The sequence below is a fragment of the Drosophila obscura genome, unplaced genomic scaffold, assembly GCF_018151105.1.
Source record: "Drosophila obscura isolate BZ-5 IFL unplaced genomic scaffold, ASM1815110v1 contig_200, whole genome shotgun sequence".
In the NCBI taxonomy this organism is placed as follows: Eukaryota; Metazoa; Arthropoda; class Insecta; order Diptera; family Drosophilidae; genus Drosophila; species Drosophila obscura.
The window spans coordinates 593,964-614,883 of NW_024542791.1; the positions used below are offsets into that span (position 1 = coordinate 593,964).

At 46.5% G+C, this 20,920-nt stretch overlaps 4 protein-coding genes and 1 long non-coding RNA gene across 8 annotated transcripts in view; 3 read left to right on the forward strand and 2 right to left on the reverse strand.

Moving 5' to 3' along the window:
- Positions 1 to 2,092: 2,092 nt before the first annotated feature.
- On the reverse strand, positions 2,093 to 2,845 carry LOC111073042 (nuclear factor 7, brain-like). Of its 2 annotated transcripts, none has more exons than XR_002607644.2 (2): positions 2,560 to 2,845; positions 2,093 to 2,511 (listed from the first exon to the last, which is right to left on the reverse strand). XR_002607644.2 is itself a non-coding variant. In XM_022365167.2 (2 exons), exons 1-2 carry the CDS (start codon positions 2,631 to 2,633, stop codon positions 2,186 to 2,188), a joined length of 387 nt encoding a protein of 128 aa, XP_022220859.1. In that variant the 5' UTR covers positions 2,634 to 2,710; the 3' UTR covers positions 2,093 to 2,185. The 2 variants fall into 2 exon arrangements, 1 of the variants encoding a protein (XP_022220859.1); XM_022365167.2 differs by having other exon boundaries at positions 2,093 to 2,498; positions 2,560 to 2,710.
- A 1,709-nt stretch (positions 2,846 to 4,554) lies between these two features.
- Positions 4,555 to 5,320, forward strand: LOC111073063. The gene is made up of 2 exons (XR_002607659.2): positions 4,555 to 4,861; positions 4,924 to 5,320. It is a non-coding gene; the product is annotated as an uncharacterized LOC111073063 (long non-coding RNA).
- A 996-nt stretch (positions 5,321 to 6,316) lies between these two features.
- LOC111073054 (putative mediator of RNA polymerase II transcription subunit 26) lies at positions 6,317 to 10,723 on the reverse strand. Of its 3 annotated transcripts, XM_041593870.1 has the most exons (4): positions 9,547 to 10,723; positions 9,474 to 9,491; positions 7,507 to 9,408; positions 6,317 to 7,444 (listed from the first exon to the last, which is right to left on the reverse strand). In XM_041593870.1, the coding sequence occupies exons 1-4, from the start codon at positions 10,360 to 10,362 to the stop codon at positions 6,719 to 6,721; spliced, it is 3,462 nt and encodes a 1,153-aa protein (XP_041449804.1). In that variant the 5' UTR covers positions 10,363 to 10,723; the 3' UTR covers positions 6,317 to 6,718. The 3 variants fall into 3 exon arrangements, with proteins under 3 accessions (XP_041449804.1, XP_041449805.1, XP_022220877.2); XM_041593871.1 differs by having other exon boundaries at positions 9,487 to 10,723; XM_022365185.2 differs by having other exon boundaries at positions 9,474 to 9,813.
- A 1,004-nt stretch (positions 10,724 to 11,727) lies between these two features.
- LOC111073045 (blastoderm-specific protein 25D) lies at positions 11,728 to 16,381 on the forward strand. Its single transcript, XM_041593819.1, has 4 exons — positions 11,728 to 11,981; positions 12,364 to 12,611; positions 12,931 to 13,171; positions 14,538 to 16,381. The coding sequence occupies exons 1-4, from the start codon at positions 11,765 to 11,767 to the stop codon at positions 16,379 to 16,381; spliced, it is 2,550 nt and encodes an 849-aa protein (XP_041449753.1). The 5' UTR covers positions 11,728 to 11,764.
- Positions 16,382 to 20,133: 3,752 nt separating this feature from the next.
- The window catches only part of LOC111073070 (bone morphogenetic protein receptor type-1B), a 73,443-nt gene continuing 72,656 nt past the window's right edge, over positions 20,134 to 20,920 (forward strand). Inside the window, exon 1 of the mRNA XM_022365200.2 lies at positions 20,134 to 20,223. Coding sequence (XP_022220892.1) covers positions 20,166 to 20,223 — 58 coding nt within the window. The 5' untranslated portion in view covers positions 20,134 to 20,165. The remainder of the gene's footprint in view (positions 20,224 to 20,920) is intronic.

The window sequence follows — 20,920 nt, forward strand, 5'->3', positions numbered from 1 at the left end:
ACATTTTCAACACTGAAGAAGATGCTTCTCGCCTCTCTTTCCTGGAAAAACGAACACTAACTTAGTGTTCGTTTTGACAGAAAATAAGATCCCACGCGGCTTTGGGGCTCTGTCCAGCGAACATTCAGTCTTGGGTGTAGTTGGGTGCAGGAGGAGCCGGAGTTACATTCGCAACGACCTCCATGTTCAACATGGTAGATCTGGCCAGCTCGGAACGCTGCCTGGATGGACTTTGGCCAAGGGCGAACGATTCCAAGCGGGCTTCAACATCAACGAGGGTCCTCTGACTCTGAGAAACATCGGCGGCGCCTTGGGTTCTGGGCAAACGCAGGCTGCAGACATTCCTTACCGCCAGTCCATGCTGACTATCCTGCTGGAGTCGACCTACCACGCATGAACTACATTACCCTGGTGGCTTCCTGCTGTAGCTCATCCGAATACAAAATATGGCCGATACCTCCCCTGGGCCACACGGATCGAACTCTCCAAATTAAAAACGAGCCCGGTGGTTCGCAGGGATCCCCAAAAGATCCAGATCTAGGAAAGATGAAGAGTCCAGCTAAAGAAAATGCTTTGAAAATGGTCCGCCGAAACGTGTTACCTTCTTAGACAGGTCATACTTACAGGCCATGTTGAGGGCGTGGAACGGGAAGAACTTCCCAGTGATTGAACACGGAATCATGTTAATGTTCAGTTTTCGTCGCTCGGCTGCAGCTTGATTCAGTTGCAACTCCCGCCGCAGCCATTGCCCGTGGCATTTGCATCTCCTGGGACGGCGACTTGGGACTTGGGAGAAATCATTTTTTTTGGATGATTTTCTTTTAGTAAAAAATCAATTAGGGGCATAATCGCACTCAAGGTCTACTTAGTCATTCAGCTGGAGGGCTTCGGGACTCACCTTCTCGTGTGGGAGCGGTTCTTCTGATTCTGGGATACATGTTGGCCATCGGCTTCTTTTCAATTTAAAGAGTCCGTTCCGCATAGCGCAGGGTGCTCGAGTCTCGGGCACATTATATATTCAGTCGAACAACAGTTGGAAATCATCAGGGTGACGGCGGACCTGGCCAACAAGTCCTCCAGGAGAAAAGGCAGCCTGGACTGACGGTAGGGAATGTCTGCACCCCGCGTTGGTCCAGATCACAAGGCGCTGGCCATGTTTCACATAGTCAAATGATCCCAGTTGATGTTGAGGACCTCCCTGAATCGTCCCGCACTGACCAAAGCTCATGCGCAACCTTGCGAGCCTGCCAGATGGACCAGGTTGCACATGGAGGTCGTCGCGGATGTAGCTCCGGTTTCTCCGGCAGCCAACTTCCCGGCCAGCATAATAATTTTGCACATGGCTTGGGTTCGCCACGCCAGGCGACTGCCCGCTAGCCAGAGCCCATAATCAGTTGATCCAGCTACCGCCCGGGCGGAGCTGTCCACCGCAACGGAGGTCTGATGGAATACGAATACAACACAATGCAATACGAATTAAAAAAGGATATAGAATCGGAGCTAAAACTTTTGTGAATTAATTTTCTTACCGACTCCGACCGACTTGCCTGATAACTGTGCGACGAATTTTCTCGAAGTTAGAATGTTGAGTATAAAAAATGAAAAAAAAAAGTGTTGCAAAACGTCAACCTTTGGCGGCGTCTGTTGAAAATCTGTTCGAGCCGCGTTTTCACGCTATGCTACACTGTGCTGAATGGCTGTCCGTTCCTACACACGTGATCCAAAAATGGAATTGGTAATGGATGATGGACATTGATGAAACATTGTATGAGTAAGCAAACGGATGTTGAAGGTGTAGCCGAAGGTACAGGTGGATGAAGGAGCTGGGACCTGACGGTTTATCTCGTGACAGCCAGACATTAGCCAGTATTGGCAGATCTATTTTTTCTACTAAAAAAAAAGCACAGTATATATATATGAAGTCTCAAAAGCCATTCTTCAGGCTATGGCTTCAGGCTCGCTTTTATTTGAATAATTTTAATTTGAACATCTAATCAGCAACCAGTTGGTCTCGGTTCTTATTAGATATGTATACAGTTCTTTGTGTACGAGTATTTTTGTGTATTGTGTGCATCCCAGAAAGATTCAGCGAGTATGTATGTGTATGTGGCGAGGGCATCACAAACTCCATCAGAGCGAATTATGTATTACAGTGTCAATTATGTGTTGATGTTGAAGACTGGATTTACTGTCGCTGACGCTTTTTAGTTTTGAACAGAGTGGTGTGAAATACAGCCCGGCACATTGGACAGCTCTGAACATATCCATCATTTCTCGCCTTAAACGTCTTTTGAATGCAACCCTTGCAGAAGGAGTGACCGCAGGGCAACTCATAAGGATCTTCCATCTCGAGCAAACAAATTCGGCAGGTTTCACCTACTTTTTCTTTTTCTGCATTCTTTTTGGGGGTCTCCTTAACAGTTTTTGCCTTTTTTGTGGTCTCCTTAGCGGGTTGTCGGCTGGCCTTACGCTTTCGCGGCATTGTATTGGAATCACGCCTGGAAACAAACGCTTTTAAACGAAATTTATTTTGCATTCCAGCACATAAATGTGTGTTACCTGTTTCGTAGTATTTTCAGGACGCAAATACCCAGGAAAATTGTTGACATAAGAAGCATGTTTAAGGGCGACATCACAAACTGAACTGAAACAAACTGATACTTGGATAATATTCTTATTGCTTGTTGCGAGTGCAGTACGAATATGCGTCATTCAGCACAGTGTAGCATAGCGTGAAAACGCGGCTCGAACAGATTTTCAACAGACGCCGCCAAGGGTTGACGTTTTGCAACACTTTTTTTTCATTTTTTATACTCAACATTCTAACTTCGAGAAAATTCGTCGCACAGTTATCAGGCAAGTCGGTCGGAGTCGGTAAGAAAATTAATTCACAAATTCACAAAAGTTTTAGCTCCGATTCTATATCCTTTTTTAATTCGTATGGCATTGTGTTGTATTCGTATTCCATCAGACCTCCGTTGCGGTGGACAGCTCCGCCCGGGCGGTAGCTGGATCAACTGATTATGGGCTCTGGCTAGCGGGCAGTCGCCTGGCGTGGCGAACCCAAGCCATGTGCAAAATTATTATGCTGGCCGGGAAGTTGGCTGCCGGAGAAACCGGAGCTACATCCGCGACGACCTCCATGTGCAACCTGGTCCATCTGGCAGGCTCGCAAGGTTGCGCATGAGCTTTGGTCAGTGCGGGACGATTCAGGGAGGTCCTCAACATCAACTGGGATCATTTGACTATGTGAAACATGGCCAGCGCCTTGCGATCTGGCCCAACGCGGGGTGCAGACATTCCCTACCGTCAGTCCAGGCTGACTTTTCTCCTGGAGGACTTGCTGGCCAGGAGCGCCGTCACCCTGATGATTTCCAACTGTTGTTCGACTGAATATACAATGTGCCCGAGACTCGAGCACCCTGCGCTATGCGGAACGGACTCTTTTAATTGAAAAGAAGCCGATGGCCAACATGTATCCCAGAATCAGAAGAACCGCTCCCACACGAGAAGGTGAGTCCCGAAGCCCTCCAGCTGAATGACTAAGTAGACCTTGAGTGTGATTATGCCCCTAATTGATTTTTTACTAAAAGAAAATCATCCAAACATAAATGATTTCTCCCAAGTGTAGGAAGCGGAGAGCAGCGGCAGAGAAGGATGTTCCTCGTCCGAGGAGATGCAAATGCCTCACAAAACGTGCGGCTGCCTCTCCACGGGCAATGGCTGCGGCGGGAGTTGCAACTGAATCAAGCTGCAGCCGAGCGACGAAAACTGAACATTAATCAGATTCCGGATCCAATCCCTGGGAAGTTCTTCCCGTTCCACGCACTCAACATGGCCTGTAAGTATGACCTGTCTAAGAAGGTAACACGTTTCGGCGGACCATTTTCAAAGCATTTTCTTTAGCTGGACTCTTCATCTTTCCTAGATCTGGATCTTTTGGGGATCCCTGCGAACCACCGGGCTCGTTTTTAATTTGGAGAGTTCGATCCGTGTGGCCCAGGGGAGGTATCGGCCATATTTTGTATTCGGATGAGCTACAGCAGGAAGCCACCATGTAATGTAGTTCATGCGTGGTAGGTCGACTCCAGCAGGATAGTCAGCATGGACTGGCGGTAAGGAATGTCTGCAGCCTGCGTTTGCCCAGAACCCAAGGCGCCGCCGATGTTTCTCAGAGTCAGAGGACCCTCGTTGATGTTGAAGCCCGCTTGGAATCGTTCGCCCTTGTCCAAAGTCCATCCAGGCAGCGTTCCGAGCTGGCCAGATCTACCATGTTGAACATGGAGGTCGTTGCGAATGTAACTCCGGCTCCTCCTGCACCCAACTACACCCCATACTGAATGTTCGCTGGACAGAGCCCCAAAGCCGCGTGGGATCTTATTTTCTGTCAAAACGAACACTAAGTTAGTGTTCGTTTTGCCAGGAAAGAGAGGCGAGAAGCATCTTCTTCAGTGTTGAAAATGTCTTATGTTGAATAAATAAATGTTGCATGGCACTTTATATATTGATGTTTTTTTTACGCGTGCTGACTGTCAGTGTGTCTGAGTAATTTTTATCACTTGCATAGAAACGGAGTACCATGTAGCATGGCGTACACTACCCCCCAACGTTCGGACCAGCTTGTGGTTTCGATCTAAAAAGCAAAAAAAAAAGCTTTCATGAAACAGGAGACACTCTCTGGATATAGCTGTCCCGTTTAAACAGGCCTTAAGCAAAGACTCTATAGAGTCTTTGCCTTAAGGCATCAAAATAATTTCCCCATACTCCTTCAAATATTGACGTTGTGCAACACTTTTTTAAACTTTCATTCTACCTTCGGGAATATTCCTTTGCACAGCTGTCAAGGAAATCATTGGAAACGGTAAGAAATTAATTTTACAAAAGAAAAAGGTTACAAATAAGCGAAAAACGTTTTGATTTCAGTCGTGATCGACATAGCGAAATGGCGACTAAAAAGAGCGACATGCCAGCTGGTGCTGAGTTGCCGCCAAAGCCGGAGCCGGAGCCAGGGAGCAGCGATGGAGCAGGAGAAACGTGCCCAATTTGCTTGGGTCCGAAAGTGAATCCTATGGCATTGCCATGCACTCACTCGTTCTGTATGATCTGCTTGGAGTTTCTGGCTGTAAATACATTTTTGCGCGATCTGGGTGATGGGCTATTGGAAATGCAGCGTTGTCCGGTGTGCCGCAACTGGTTTTGCATTTCGCAAACATTTGCCAATTTCCAGTCATAATTCTGAAGGATGTGAATACAATACGTACCTGGCATACCTGTATCCTGAAATTATACACAAAACCAAAATAAATTCCCATTTAAATAATTATATCTGAATGTACGCAGGCTGTAAATGAATTATGTGGTGAGTGGTTGATTTTTGTAGCACTTACGGGGAAGCATATCCACATCTCTCAAATTCCTTAAGCCACTTGATCCGTATTCTGCCTGCTGGTTACGAGTGCCAGGCGCCCGCTCTACCATTACAGCTTCGAGGAGTCGCACTGGCCGGACCCTTTTTCTTTATAATCGTTGCTTTCACCTAACAAAAATCTCCAAAGAAATAACCTATGGTCTCAAGGTCTAGGCCTTTTTACAAACAAAGCGACGAACAATTCTATTTATTAAACATTTATCTACATATGTACAGGTGCTTGCATGGTGTACCCAATCAGTCAACAATTCGTTAGTTTTCGCCTGTGAAAAATGAATCGATTTGCATATACATATCAAGGGATATATGCATAAGGGATTCTGATTAAGAAATTCAAACATTCATTTTCGAGGCTGGCCACAAATTGGGTTGGCATAACTCTCCAACTGGAATATGTAAAGCAGAATCCACTGATTGCCATTCCAACTCAGTTGGAATTCGGTCTTTGGCAGCCCCCTGCTCATGGGACAATTGGCGTTAAATTTCGTTTCCGATTTCTGCAGAGCGTTTAAGTCGCGGAATCAGCTGTCATCTGCTGCACCCAATCTATCCTATTTCGGAACCAATAGCTATATTTCCATGCAGGGTATAAACCTGCATATCAGCACCTTCATTTCTTGTAGTAATATTTGTGGATTTTTTTTTTTTTTGTGTTAACATTTCGTCAATTTATTTACTATCATTTAAAGTTTCTTTATATATTACTCAATAGTACAGTAGATCGAACGATTCAATCTGATAATTGTGGGGGGGCGTTTTTTATAGTTAGTTTTTCTTTTGTTTTTTTTTTCTTCTTAATCTTTATACATTTTGCGCTTTGTTGAGGTTTGCTGTACATATACAAAAATTACACTTTATATTCAATTGTTTTTTGTTTTTGTTTTTTTGTTGTTTTGTTTCACAAACTCATTTCAAAAGTCTTTTGTCCTTTTGGTCTGTAGAGTTTGTGGCTAAAATATTTACAGAGTCTGAATGTTGTTTGTTTAGCGTTCGTTTGATTGGTTTTTGGCATCGAAATAATAAATAAAAAACGGTTATTATTACACTTTAAACTTAGGAAATATTGTGGATCAGAAATGGCCCCATAGCCCGGAGTACTTTTAGCTCGGGGCTTTCAGGGTTTTTTTTGAACAGTTTGTGGAAATGTTTTTAGTGGACAGTCAATTTGCCACTGGCTTTGGGGTAGGTCCTATTTCATGTGTTTCATAGATTGACTTGAGGGGGTGGCCGGCATGGGAAGGATAAATGAAAATGAAACTAATATAATAGCTGGGAACGGCGAATGTTTGGTTATCGTCGATGCAGTATGTTGGACAGAGTGCGTATCTGCTTCTGGAGCTCCGAGTCCATGCGATAGCACTCCTCCTCGATGATGTCGCGCATCTCACGCAACGCGGGCAGCTTGTCCGCCTGCATGTTGAGCAGCTCGCCAAAGAACTTCGACCAGACATGCTTCTTGAGGTAGCGCGGCAGCTTCTGGCGTATGTCCCAGGTGGTGCCGCGCTTTTGCGGCTGCATATACTCGCCGAACAGCATCACATGGACGGTGGCCGCAATGCAAAAGAGATCCGTTTCGTATGACCAGGGTCGCCCCTCCTGCATTTCGATGCAGGTGAAGCCATCGGTCTGCACAACCTTGCGGAACTTTGTGTGTTCGCCGTCGGGAAAGAGCGACATATCGATGGCACAACCAAAGTCAATGAGTCGCAGCGAGGGCAGCGGACTGTCCACGCTGGGCACACGCATCAGCAGAAAGTTATCCGGCTTGATGTCCGCATGGACGATGTGCTGGCGATGCAAATGATCCACAATGTTGCATATTTGCGCCGAGAAATGCATGACCAGCGACTCGTGCATCACTTTCGTGGTGGCCTGGCGTATCTTGTTGTTGATGTCCAGCAGCGAGCCAAAGGGCGAGAATTCTGTGGCTATCAGACTGGCATTTGGCGCAATTATGGCCGTTGAAATGTCCATCAGTCCCGGCAGCACCTCCGGCTCCGTAATGCGTTTGAGTACCTACAAATAAAAGTCCGCATTTAAGTGATCCATAAATGGTATGGCTTTGCTTTTATCCTTACCTGATCACATATGTAAATCTCCCAGGTGTTTGGCGGCTTCTGGTACTTGAGCGCCACCACATTGCCTGTCCGCGAATCGGTGGCCTTGTACACCGAACCGTACGAGCCACGGCCCACCTCCTTGTCAATGTTGAACTGCACACCCTCGAGCACGTTCAGGGTGCGCGTATTGGAAATTTTTGGCAGTGGCGTTTGTACGATCTTGTAGCTGGCATGATCATCATCGTCGCCGGGGAAATTCAGTTTGGTTAGGAAGGCGCGACACAGTTCACTGTTGAACGGATCGATGGCCTCCTTGGCCAAATGCCGGGCTATGGTCTCCACAGCCTTCGATAGACGACGCTCCTGCGCCTCTGTGTCATGTTGCGTGGCAAAGTACGAGTTCTCCTGGAATGTGGAGAAGTCCGTCAGTGCCGTCGTCGCGTTGCCATTGTTGTTCGTGTTGTAATTGTTATTGTTGTGCGTTTGCAGCGTCTTGTTGCCCGTGGCATTCGCCTGCGAGGTGTCCCTAAAGTGTAGCCGATCCACAGCCAGGGCCAGCGAACTGTTGGAGTTGTCCAGCCCAGTGGCACTCGAGAAGGAGAAGTTGGCATTGTCATTGAAGGTAGCATTGTGTATGGGCAGGGCGGCACTTGCCGAGGCAGTGGCTGCATCCACTGCACCAGAAGCGGCAGCAACAGCAGCCGATGCCGCATTGGCCGAGGCGGCCACTCCCACCACATCCGCTGCCGAGGAAGAGTTGCTGTTGCTGCATAGATCCGGCTGGAATTTGTTACGCTTAACCTTGGTGCGCGCGCGACGATAGCCGTTCGCCTCGCTCTTGGGCGTCGATGTCTGGCCAAGCAGATACGGATGGAAATGGTGGCCGCCATTACGCTGACGCTGTATGCTCGCTGTGGCTGTCGCCGCTGGTATGGGAGAGCAGGCGGGCTGTGGTTCCAGCGGCACATGCGGCTGCTGTGGATGCTGCTGCTGCTGGTGGTGGTGCTGCTGTTGCTGATGCTGCTGCTGCTCTTGCTGTTGCTGATGCTGCTGGTGGTGGTAGATATTCTCAATGGTGTAGGCACTGTACGTGCTGCTGCTCTCCAGTGTGCGCTCCTTCTTGAACTTGATCTTGATGGAGCGATTCTCCTGTTCGAAGGTTGTCTGGGCACTAAACTGCACGCCCCCATTGGTGTATCGTTCAGTCTGGTTGTCCTCATCCACTTCCTCGTCGTCGTCCTCCTCCGCCTCCTGATCGGAGTCTGTATCCTCCTCTTCCTCCCCCTCCTGCTCACCTTCGTCGTCCTCATCATCGTCGGCTTCCTCCTCTTCTGGTATCTCCCCAGCATCCTCTACGGCCACCTTCTCTGCCGCCGCTGCACTGGTGTCTCCTCTGTTGTGTCCGTAGAGCGCTCCATCCACGGCAGTCATGTAGTACGAAGCCTCCGACTCGTAGGAATCATAAAGTGTCTGCTGCTCCTGTTGATCCAGCTCCTGCTGTTCCTGCTGCTGCTGCTGCTGCACTTGTTGCGCCGTCGGCTTTTGCTTTCCCTCCAGCATCTGTTTGTATTTGCGGGCCAATATCTCCTCGGGACTGTACTCGATGCCAGCGCCTGGCGGATATACCAGCTGCTTGGCATAATGACAAACACGCGACGGATCGTCGGGCTCCTCCAGCGTTAGGGCTGGCTTCCAGGTCTCATGATTATTCCGGCCATATGGATGGAAATTGCGCGGCAAACGTAGTCCGGCTACTTCAGAGTTGGCAGGAGATGGCGATGGAGTTTCAGCTTCCGCATTGCTGGTACTTCCATTGCCATTATGTTGCGGCTGTGGCTCTGGCTGGTGCGCTGCTTGTTGCTGCTGCGGCTGGGTCTCCTGTGGCAATGCCTGCTCCTGTGTTGGTGGTTGAAAGTGCGCCTGAAAGTAACATTTTGACATTAGAATCTTTGGCCCAAAAGATATGGATAAGTGCTGATACCAACCTGTGGCGCATACTCTGGCTGGCTGCTGCTGCTGCGGTATTTGTGCTGTGGCAGGTGGTGGTGCAGGTGGGACCTGCTGCTGCTGCTGCTGCTGTTCATAGCGCGGCTGATCCTGGTAGTGCGTCTGATAGGCAGCCGCCTGTTCCTGAGAATGAGCCGGCGGTGGCGGCGGCGGCTGTTGTGGCGGATATTGCTGCTGATAAACAGATGCGTGCTGCGGCTGTTGCGGCTGCTGATATGGCTGTGGACGTGGTGGATAACTTTGCGGCAGCTGTTGTGTGTAGTTGGCCAGCTGCTGCAAGGCATCTGGTTGCGGCTGTTGTGCCTGCTGCTGTGCCTGCTGCTGTTGCTGCCGCTGATAATGCAATGATCGGGCATAGGTAAACTTTGTGTGCGCATGTTGGAGCTCGGCATTGCTTTGGGCCTTCTCCTGGAAGGCCAGGTTAAATACAGCCTCGGCATCCTTGAACTCCTCCCGCGACTCATAGTAGCTGGCCCAGCCAATATAAAAGGCGGCCACTTGCCGCCCCGTGCCACGCTGGAACAGCACCTGATAGAAATGCAGCGGATCCGTTTGCATGGCAATGTACTTCAGCCACAGGCGCACCATGCGTGCGTCCTGCCTGTAGTAGTCGCTGTGCTCGTACTCGGTCAGACAGCGCTCGAGGGTCTCGCGGAATTTGAGCTCCGGATCGCTGTGCGCATGGTTCTCGTACCAGCAGATGTAGTTGTACCAATGATCGAGGGGATCCGGTCCCTGGTACAGCGATATGGCATGCTCCCACGCCTGCTTATCTTTGAGGAAGCCGTTCATCTCGTCGGGACTCAGGCTACTCGCTTGAGTCTGACTCTGGCTGGGGCCTGTCCGCATATACGAGTGCATGGCCATTGCAATAAGAATGTGCCTACTGTTGTTGCCCGAATCCTGATCTCCCAATCGGAGTCGGAGTCGGTGTCGGTGTCCTGCCTGCGGGCAGACCGAGGTTTCGTAATGAAAACAAAAAATTTATATCAACAGAAGAGGAAACACACTCCGGATGCAAGGGGGTATCGGCCGAGCTATCGGAATACGAATACTCCAACGCAAAACGTTTGTCGCACACAAAACCTAATGGCGTTTTGCCATTGGAACGCGGTTATTGCACCTAATTTCCATCAGTTTTTCGCCCTTTTGGCTACGATCACAAAAATATTTCTGCGTTTTTATTTTTTTTTTTTTTTTAGCTTACAAATCAGTGTGACCGTGGGCTTACCGATAAAATGTACCAGCTGACCCCCAGAAATATACCAAAATATACATTATAATTTTCAAAATATACCGTAAATATACCGAAGAAAATTAAGGTTATGTGTATGATATTGGAGCTGAGCTACTTCGCAGTTGCCATTTATCGGAGCTCCGGAGCCTTCCACATTCAGATTAAGGTAAAGGTGGGAGATTAAATATATTCTTATATACCGATATACCGTAAATATACTTTGAACTCGATGTGCCGTCAAAATATCCCGAAAAGTATATAGTATACCGTAAACGGTCACTCTGTTGCCCATGGAATTTGTTAGTGGTGGTGCGATAGAAACATCGTTATTGACAATCAATGTCGATATATTATAAAGAAAACAATAAACATTGGCTATTATATCTTTTAATAAATTTAGGAGCAACAAATAATTGTTATCATAATAAAAGAGTTGATTTTGTCAGACTTTGTAGTTAAAATTTAGCATGATAAATTGATATTCTGCAGTCCGATAGCTCTGACTTCGATAGTTGGGCCAGTCACAGGAATGCCAGCTAGTGTCCCATCCCTACGTGAATGTTTTAGCTACTGCCCGACAGAAGGCGCCCCTGTGCTCGGCTATTACTGCATTATATTATTGTTTTTTTTTAATCAATCGCCTAAGCCAAAATACTGCAACATTCAAGTGTTGTGTTTAATGTTATTTGTTTCAAAGTGCATATCATAGTTTAGTGTAGAGTTCCCTTGTCCCTCCCCCACACGCACCAAAGCCAGACACGCGTTTGCTCTCCTTCTCCACCACCATCTTCCCTTACGCTTACGCTTATAGTTTTGTCGACCCCTGGCCGTGGAATTCCCCCCCAGGTGCAGCGGCAACGCAATAGCAGCAGCAGCAGCAAGCAGCGGCAGCGTTTTATCGATTTCACCGCAAGATTTTCCAAAAACGGCTACAAACTGCAGGCGCCCGCGTATCCGCATCCCCCGTGACAATGGATCCCGTGTGTCCCGTGTCCCGTGTCATCCGATCCGTATGAACAGAAACTGTATCAGATGTTCCAGAGCTGCGAAACGACGCACTGCGGCCTGCTGGACGAGACCTCGCTGCTGAAGCTCTGCTCGCTGCTGGAGCTACGTGACCAGGGGGCGGCATTGATCACCAGCCTGGCACCCGCCAAGTTGGGTGTTTCCTTCGGGCAATTCAAGGAGGCGCTGCTCCATTTTCTGGGCGCAGAATTCGACAGCAGCACAGCGTCGCCGGGATTTATGGGTAAGAGAATAATCTGTTTGGGTATTTGGTTCGCGGATTAGCGAGCGGGCGAGCAGCTGGTGGAATGGTCGCGATCATAAAACCGATCTATGTAATCGCCACTTTTTATGATTAGCGGCTGGGTTATAACCTACCTGATCGTTCGCCACAGGATGCCTCAGGTAGCCGACTCTGACATATAAGAGCAGCTCTCTGGCTGGCAAACACATTAGTCCTTGTTGAAAATGGGAACGCGCTTCTACTATCGCCGCGCTGGCGGTCAAATCACAGATCCAATAATTGAAAAATTAGCCGCACGCTTTGGTAGAGAATTTGACAAGCAGCCACAACAACTTTTGGCTTTAGTTTCTCATTAATTTCTTGGTGTTTCTTTTCATTTTAGAGCGTTCTTTGGTCATTAGCGATGAGCCACTGGCCAGCACATATATTGAAAGTCCACCGGAATCCTCGGATCGCGAGGTCTCGCCCAAGCTGATTGTGGGCACCAAGAAATATGGACGCCGCTCGAGGCCACATCAGGGTGGTGGAGGACTGTATGAGCTGTCCGTGACGGACTCGGACAACACGGATGAGGATCAGCAACAGAAGCAGCAAAGGAGTCTCAATGGCTGCGATGATCTGAGTGTACAGGTGGGTCCTAGTCATTATTTCTAATGGATTTCTAGGGAACTTATGTCTGAGCAGTGATACGTGAGTGAAAAGTGGAGCTATAAATGGATGCGGCTAACAAATGGAAGAGCAAATTATGGCAGAAATCCTGCCACAGCACTGACTTTCTTTTGGTGAAAAGCTGCCATTTTTCCAGACTTAAATTTGTCTTTGAAGAACCTTCTTTAAGCACGACTGAACGTGTTCGTTCCTGTTTGAAATTGCTGATTTCGGCGGCGTTTTTGTTGCTGAAACTCAACTCTTACCCAGCTCTAATCCGAATCTACCATCTTCTGTGCAGGTCCAACGTTCATCCTCACAGAGCGATCTTCCAGGCAGCCGGCGACTACGTTCCGTCCATACCAGCGGCAGCAAGCTGAAGCGTTGCGCCTCGCTGCCCGCCCGCAAGAATCTGCAATCGCGAATGGGTGGTGCAGCCACAGGAGCGGGTGTGACATCGCCCACGGCGGCCAGCAAGCTGAAACAGTTGGCCAAACAGAATCAGCACCAACAGCAAAATAGCAGCAGCGTCGAATCTCTGGGTAAGTACGATAAAGAGCAAACCCCATCCCAATCCCCGGCAGTAAACTGCCAGTTCCCAGTCACTTTTGTTAGCCCAAAATGCCCAGAAATTATGATTAAAGCAAAGGCAAAAACACTACTTGTTGTTGTTGGTACACACCGCAGGCACCCACCTCCTGCCTGCCACTGCCACTGCCACCGCACCGGCGTATGAGCACGGGAGATGCTACCACGGCGGACGTTTGTTCTGCTGCAAAGGTTTGTGCCGCTCTCTCTCTCTCTCTCTATATCTCTCGCTAGAGGAGGAGCATTCTCCACATCCAATTCCAATTCCAATCATACAAATCCGGTATCTAATCGCACCCTATGTAGCCCGCACCGTTTAATTGTTGTATAATCACATAAATACGTTCGTTCCTTGTACTAGATTATATTTACCTTTCTCCTGTCTATTACCCAAAAAGAACAAAGAAAAAACAGTTGAAACTCCGCAGGGGATTTGATTTGGCAAAGAGATATATGAATGTGGATAGTTAGGATAGTACAGATAATACAGATAGATAGTTATATTTGAATTAGTGGGCACATAGGCCACACATTGATACTCGACACACTCACAAAAATGCTAGAAAAGAGAAAAGAGCTAAGCGCTTCGAGCAAGAAAAAACAGCATACATGTTGTGTGCATGATAGTTCATATTGTTTTTGTTTGAGCAAAGGTTAGAGTTGCGAAATCGTTATTAAAGTAACTAAAATAACTTTAGTAAAGTGCTTTCCCGTATATTTCGTATTCCGTTAAATTTTGGAATGCCTTCAACTTGATTCCTTGCACATTGCAGTTGGATATTAGCTTCCAAAAAGATTTTTCGCTGCATCTAAAAAAATTCTGCAAGAAAAATTACATGTTCCGTTTAATTTAAGTTATATTTTCCGTTTAATTTCGGTTTTTTTTTTTGTAAAAATTCAGCGTAAAAATTCCGAATCGCTAGTGTTAAGTGCTCCCTAGTTCGCTATATCATTGGAAGCAAAATTGTCCGTTCGCTTATGTGAAATTTGCACAGCAAATCCACTCCCGAATGTTTCCTTGAAGAACCTGAGCAGCCACTTAGCAAAGATTTATATTTATTCTGTATGCCAAACTATTTCCACTGTTGGATGTTAAGTAAAAAAACAAGTAAACTTTCGGCGCCTTCGCTTACACCATCACCACTCACCACCCACCACCCACCACACCCGTTCCCGTTTCCTTTCCCTTTTCCTTTTCCACTCCCCCCACACCTGGTATCTTGGGCTATAAATGTGTACATATTATATATTGTACGACTGACTCGTGCATAATCTAATCATTATTGTTTGCTGAATCGCTAATTGCCGTGAGAATTGCAGACATCGTGACGCCGCAGCAGCTGGAGATGATTAGTGCGGAGAGCATTATCGATGCCTGGGATCAGGCCAACATCGTCAACAGTGGCGCCCTGCTGCATGCCCTGGGCTTTGATGAGGAGGAGGTGAACCTGATGCAGCTGACCAAAGTGCTGGAGGAAGAGTCACGCAGTCCGCTGGAGCAGGATCCGCACACGAATACGCTGCGTGCCTTGGTGGCCCTGCAGTCGTCCGAGTTGGCCAACTATCGTCGCGCCTATCGGCAGCAGCACGAGGAGAATCTGAAGCTGCGCTCCGACAATAAGGCGGCCAACCAGCGAGTGGCTTTGCTCGCTGCCGAGGTGGACGAACGGCATGCCACGCTCGAGGATAACTCCAAGCAGCAGGTGCAACAGCTGGAGCAGCGGCATGCCAGCATGGTGCGGGAACTGACGCTGCGTATGAGCAACGATCGCGACCATTGGACGGCCATGACGGGAAAGCTGGAGGCGCAGCTAAAGAGCCTCGAACAGGAGGAGATTAAGCTGAAGACGGAGCTGGAACTGGTGCGCAACGAGAACACCGAACTCGAGGCCGATCAGCAGAGGGCGCATCTGCAAATGACTGATCTGCTCGAGCAGAACATCAAGCTGAATAACGAGCTGTCCGGCCGTCATCAGCATGGCAGCAGCAGCAGTCCCGCGCACAGTCCCCATAGTGCACGGCGCGACAGCGTCGACAAGTCAGCGGCGGAGGAAGAAGAGATGCTGCAGCTGATGGAGAAATTGGCGGCCCTGCAAATGGAGAACGCCCAGCTGCGCGATAAGACTGACGAGCTGACCATCGAAATTGAGAGCCTGAGCCTGGAATTGACGCGCACCAAGACCAGAAATAAGAAGCAGGAACAAGACTCAGCAGAGGCAGCAGCAGCGGCAGCGGCCAGTGGTGTGGCGGCCACAAAGCGACGCGGCGACTCACCCAGCAAGACGCACATCACCGAGGAGAGTCCGCGTTTGGGCAAGCAGCGCAAGTGCACCGATGGCTCCGGTGGCGGTGGCGAGTTGAGCGATAATAGCAGCAGCAACAGCGGCGACTGGCTGGCCCTCAACTCGGAGCTGCAGCGTAGCAAGAGCCACGATGAGGAGCTGAGCAGCCTGAAGCAGCGCATTGCACAGTTGGAGGAGCAATTGCAGGCGGCGGGCACCGGCACAGGCACAGCCACGGTAGCCACCCCAGAGAGCCGCTGCAAGGAGCTGGAGGGCAGTCTGGAGCAGATGCAGCGCGCCTATGAGGATTGCGAGGATTACTGGCAATCGAAGCTGGGCGAGGAGCGTCAAATGTTCGAGAAGGAGCGCCAGATCTACGAGGATGAGCAGCAGGAGAGCGACAAAAAGTTCACCGAACTGATGGAGAAGGTGCGCGAATACGAGGAGCAGTTCAGCAAGGATGGCCGCCTTTCGCCCATCGATGAGCGCGACATGCTCGAGCAGCAGTACATCGAACTGGAGGCGGAGGCCGCCCAGCTGCGTTCGAGCACCGTGCGCATGCTGGAGGAGAAGTCCGAGGAGATTGGTTCGCTGCAATGCGAGATTGAGGATCTGCGGCAGCGCCTTGGCGAGAGTGTGGAGATCCTAACCGGTGCCTGTGAACTAAATTCGGAGTCGATTGCCCAGCTGAGCGCCGATGCGGGCAAGAGTCCGGCCAGTTCACCCATCAGCTATCTCTGGCTGCAGAGCACCATCCAGGAGCCGGCCAAGACGTTTGGCCAAGCCGCCGGGCCAGCAGATGAGGCCAGTGGTGGTGGCAGTGCTCTCGATATGCTGGGTGCTGGTGGTGGCTCACCATCGCACAAGGCGACCAGTCGGTGAGTATTCCATGACTCTCTCTCTCTCTCTGTGTGTGTCTCACGTTCTGTTCCCCTCTGTTGTGGTTGTTGTTTGCATCCTCATCATTTCCTCATCCTGTATATATGTTTTATGCCTCATTTTAACCAATATTTAAGCTTAAACTAAACTAGTACGTAATATATGTGTTTGTCCAATAAATATAATTTATAATGCCGAATGTTGGGTCACGCTATGTTGGGGGCTTACATTTTTCATTTTATTAGGAATTATTCACAGATTCTAGGAACTATTCTTTTATTTATATAAAGTTAGCGCATAAATGTACCATTTTTATTGAAGTCATAAAATATTTTTTATATTTTATAATATTATATTTAATACTACATATACTACATATGATATTAAATCTAAGTTTATTCCTTGTGGGGCTTTTTAGAGTTTTTGCCAGTTTCGTTTCGTTTTAATTCTTATTTATCGAGGACCGACGACTCTCAAGTTTTAAAATGTACAATTTTTTTTTTTTAATTAGCTTGAACATGAGATCTTGCAGTACTAACTCCCAGGGCCAGCGACTGTAAAGTTATTTACATATCAAAGCTTTGGTAATAGCGTATGGGGTCATTATTTTGTGATTACTTTTGAACACAATACCTACCCTTCTACCATAAAGAAAGACTTGGCGAAAGATATAGAATACATAATGCATCATTTCCAGATCTAGCAAAAATGCAATAAAAAATGCTGAAAAGATATGAACTTAAAGAAGTCCGAAGCAGAAGCATGTCTTGAACATTTTCCAAATAGCTTTAGGATTCTATGATTGATTTATTGTTCGATATGTGTATAACAATCCGATCCTTAAAAATAGTTTATAATGGGAAAATATTCGAATCCTTCAGTAATATGCGATTCTCAACACCTATTATCAAGTATAGATATATCCTATAAGTCTGCAAAATACTTGCACCCACCTGCACGTTATATATATTTTCTTACTGTCTATGTGGAGATTTTAAATTGATCTCAAACTTTGTTTGAACGTTATCCAACGACAGAAACAACCTCACCACCTCGGAGACGTCCATCTTTAGTACCACACCGTTTGACAGCACATCGTCTGGTGGGTCGCCCACCAACAGTGGATCATCTTCCGCACATGCGGGGCCGTCCGGACCAGCGCCAATCAGCAAACCCAAGCGATCGCAGAGTCCACAGCAGGCGCAGTCAGAGGGAGAGATAGCCGATTGTGAGACCTCGTCGACGGCATCCAACAAGAGCTTCGATACGCACAGCGTGGTGTCCACCAGCAAGGCATCATGCCGCAGCCACGAGAAGTGCAGCAGTCCCAATGTGCTGAAGGAGGAACTGAAGCGCCTCAAGTTCTTTGAGCTGTCGCTGAAAGAGCAGATCAAGGATTTGAGCCTGCAACGTGACGGTTTGGTCATGGAACTGCAACAGTTGCAGGAGGCGCGACCTGTGCTCGAGAAGGCCTATGCGGTGAGACATTTGAGCGGTTAAGTAAAGAATTAGCTTGATGATTAAATGTTGAAATAATTGCAGCGAACTACGCATCCAACGCTTCAGCAGCGACTGAACCAACTGGAGCTGCGAAATCGCCATCTGCAGAATGTAATCAAGCAGCAGCAGCAATATACCGAGTCCCTGATGCAGCGTGAGTGCCGACGCTCAGTCTTATGGCATTCCCACAATTGCAATATTAATTCGCTTTCTCTCTGGGTTGTTTGTTTGGCATTTAGAATCCTGGCGTCAGCATCAAGTGGAGCTCAACGATTTGCATGGCCGCATCGAGGCGCAGGGCGTTATGCTGGCCGATCAGACGCAACGTCTGCAAAATGCCGACATTCTTGTCAAGGATCTGTATGTGGAGAATTCGCATCTGACCGCCACCGTGCAGCGCTTGGAGCAGCAGCGTGCGCGCGTCAATCTAATACACCAACAGCAGCAGCAGCAGCAACAACAGCAGCAGCAGCGTTTAGTTGGTGCCGCCCTGGGCGGACTACCAGGCATGCCTTAGTCGAAACCAGAAGACAAAACAAAAACCAATTAATCAATCAATAGAGAGACATCGAACTTGAACTCATGCACCCATGCAGCGTATCGTTATGAATGTTATACATATATACATAAATAGACTTAATTTAGTAACTGTTTTTTGTGTGCATTGTCGTTTGTAAATGAATGTTGTTCGACACGAAAGAGGCACAGCATCGATACAAAACAAAAACAAAACAAAACAAAACAAGAAAACTAAACTCAACTCACCCACGCGCAAAGAGGAACAATCTCCAACACACTAATGTACCAATTTGTAACACAATAATCGACTAATAACTTAAAACTAAACTAAACGGAGAAACTATTTACACGCGCGCGTATTCGTTTAAAAAATACACAATATATAGATATCGGCTATATATGTTGACCTTAATAATTGACTACGCAAGAAAAAATAGTTAACGTATATTACATATTAGAATTATATTAGACGAAAAAGAAGAGAGAGAGAGAGTAAGAGAACAGTATTTTAAATTTGTTATGCCCCCACGTTTATCAAATGTTTATCACGTGCCCAATCCAAATGCATCGGAATTGTTGTTAATTTTATTGGTAGAACAAACAAACAAACAAACAAAACAATACAAAGCAAATGAAACAAAACAAAACAAAACAAAATGATCTATGATATTGATATAAATACTATGTAACGAAAAAAGACCTGTACATCTATCTGTAAACCATACGACACTTATCTTATACATACATCTGTACAATTGAATGTATTTTTTTTGTATTTATGCGATTTAAGTTAGCCAATACTCTTCGATTGCATTGCTTTTGCGAACGCGACATTTTTGTTAAACATTTTTCTGCCGCACGCGGTTCTTGTATCTGTTGGGGTAAATCCCCCTGATCTAATTATGTAATACATATTTCGGATTCAACACATTTAATTAGTACTATATGTTATATGTATGTGTGGTCAACGCTGCTTAACCCAATACTTTCGATCAAAGTAGAAATTTACTTTTTAAAAGTATAAACAAAAAATATCAACAAAATATTAAAAAAAAACCAAATATAAAATTATTTAAAAAACGCATTACCATTAAATGTTTATATTATATTAAGTAGGATGTGGATATGGGATACACCTCCTCTTGAGAGTATTGGTACTCATTGGATGCGGTTGACGTTGATTCGCTTTACGAATTTCCCAAAAGGGAATGGACTTCGAAGCTGAACTGTTAAAATATAAAAATATTTTAACAAATACTTCGAAGTTTCAAAAATTTAACAGGGTACCGTTTTTGCTTGAACCTTTTTATGTAAACAATGCAATAAAAAGGACTTCTGAAAACTTGCCAATCTTGTAGAAATTTTATGTATCTATTGGATAAAATTATTTCTTTAGGATGGAGAGGGCCAACTAGCTAGTAATAATAAACGGAATATCAAAATCGAGGAATATCAACGTTGAATGTTTCGAAAAAAAACAATCGATACTATCGTAGTAGTATCGGGCTCAAATAATTATTAAAAAACCATTGAAACCTTTTAGGAACTTGTCCATTGCAAAAATTAGATGCCACATGTCGATTTGTTTACAAATTTGTCTTCGTATTTTATAGCAGCCAATCCAAACATATCAAAAGCGCAACGACTGTAGCTCGATACTATCATGATAGTCTCAAAACCATCGATAGTAGAGGCTAGCAGCAGAATATCGATACTATCGATAGTGCCGTCTTTGGTTTGACACCTCTAAGAATAACAATAATAAATAATGTTGTGTTTTTCGTTTGTTTCTTGTGTATTTGTGGTTTTTGTGCATCTAACAAATGGTGAGTCCCAAGTTAAAGTCCATATAAGTGAAAGTAATAGGATTCAACCGTCCCAGGAGGCGGGAAAAATCCAGGGACGACATGTTTTTCACGGCTTGTTTGCTTGGCCATGTGTGTGTGTGTGTGTGCTGTTGTGTGTATTGCGGTTTGTTTTGTTATTCGATACGTGAAATGGCATTAACTTAATTAAATTAATGAATTCTGAAGGCACTCTGAAACAGCGACTGGCAAGTCACAAATAAATGCCAACAATTTTCTGTAGAAAAAGTTCCAGCACTTGAATGGCTGCGCCATTAATGTTGCAATGGCCAGGATATACCGAAAATCGTCCTAAAAGTGTCTAACTACATTTGTTATAGGCCCAAGTGTATGCATAATGTTGCTAAATGCAATTATAATGATTGCATTTAATCAAAATTTGTTTGCCTGCCATTTTGGACCGCGTTTTTCCTTCGTCCACCTGCAGCAACAGGCAGGCATTCCTGTACATTTCTGATTGGGAAATGTTACTCAAAGCAGTCTTGGAGACGTCATTCAAACTGAAACATTATTGCCGTTCATTGGCGTATATATATGCTGTGTCATATATTTTTGTGATATCTTTTCATAATTAATTTGTTTATAAATCAAGTTATTTTTCATGAGAATTATTTACATTCCGCTTACATGTATCTCAAAGTCAGAGTCTACACGTAGT

What these genes read in the sequence shown, in the direction of transcription:
- LOC111073042 (XM_022365167.2), bottom strand. Translation starts at nt 2,633, where the DNA reads ATGTCGCCCTTAAACATGCTTCTTATGTCAACAATTTTCCTGGGTATT. An exon ending in CTGAAAATACTACGAAACAG is followed by an intron (nt 2,499 to 2,559) that starts GTAACACACATT and finishes GTTTGTTTCCAG; the next exon opens with GCGTGATTCCAATACAATGC.
- LOC111073045 (XM_041593819.1), top strand. Translation starts at nt 11,765, where the DNA reads ATGTTCCAGAGCTGCGAAACGACGCACTGCGGCCTGCTGGACGAGACC. An exon ending in AGCGTCGCCGGGATTTATGG is followed by an intron (nt 11,982 to 12,363) that starts GTAAGAGAATAA and finishes TTTTCATTTTAG; the next exon opens with AGCGTTCTTTGGTCATTAGC. An exon ending in CAGCAGCGTCGAATCTCTGG is followed by an intron (nt 13,172 to 14,537) that starts GTAAGTACGATA and finishes TGAGAATTGCAG; the next exon opens with ACATCGTGACGCCGCAGCAG.
- LOC111073054 (XM_041593871.1), bottom strand. Translation starts at nt 10,362, where the DNA reads ATGGCCATGCACTCGTATATGCGGACAGGCCCCAGCCAGAGTCAGACT. An exon ending in AGCAGCAGCAGCCAGCCAGA is followed by an intron (nt 9,409 to 9,486) that starts GTATGCGCCACA and finishes TGTTACTTTCAG; the next exon opens with GCGCACTTTCAACCACCAAC. An exon ending in AGATTTACATATGTGATCAG is followed by an intron (nt 7,445 to 7,506) that starts GTAAGGATAAAA and finishes TTTTATTTGTAG; the next exon opens with GTACTCAAACGCATTACGGA.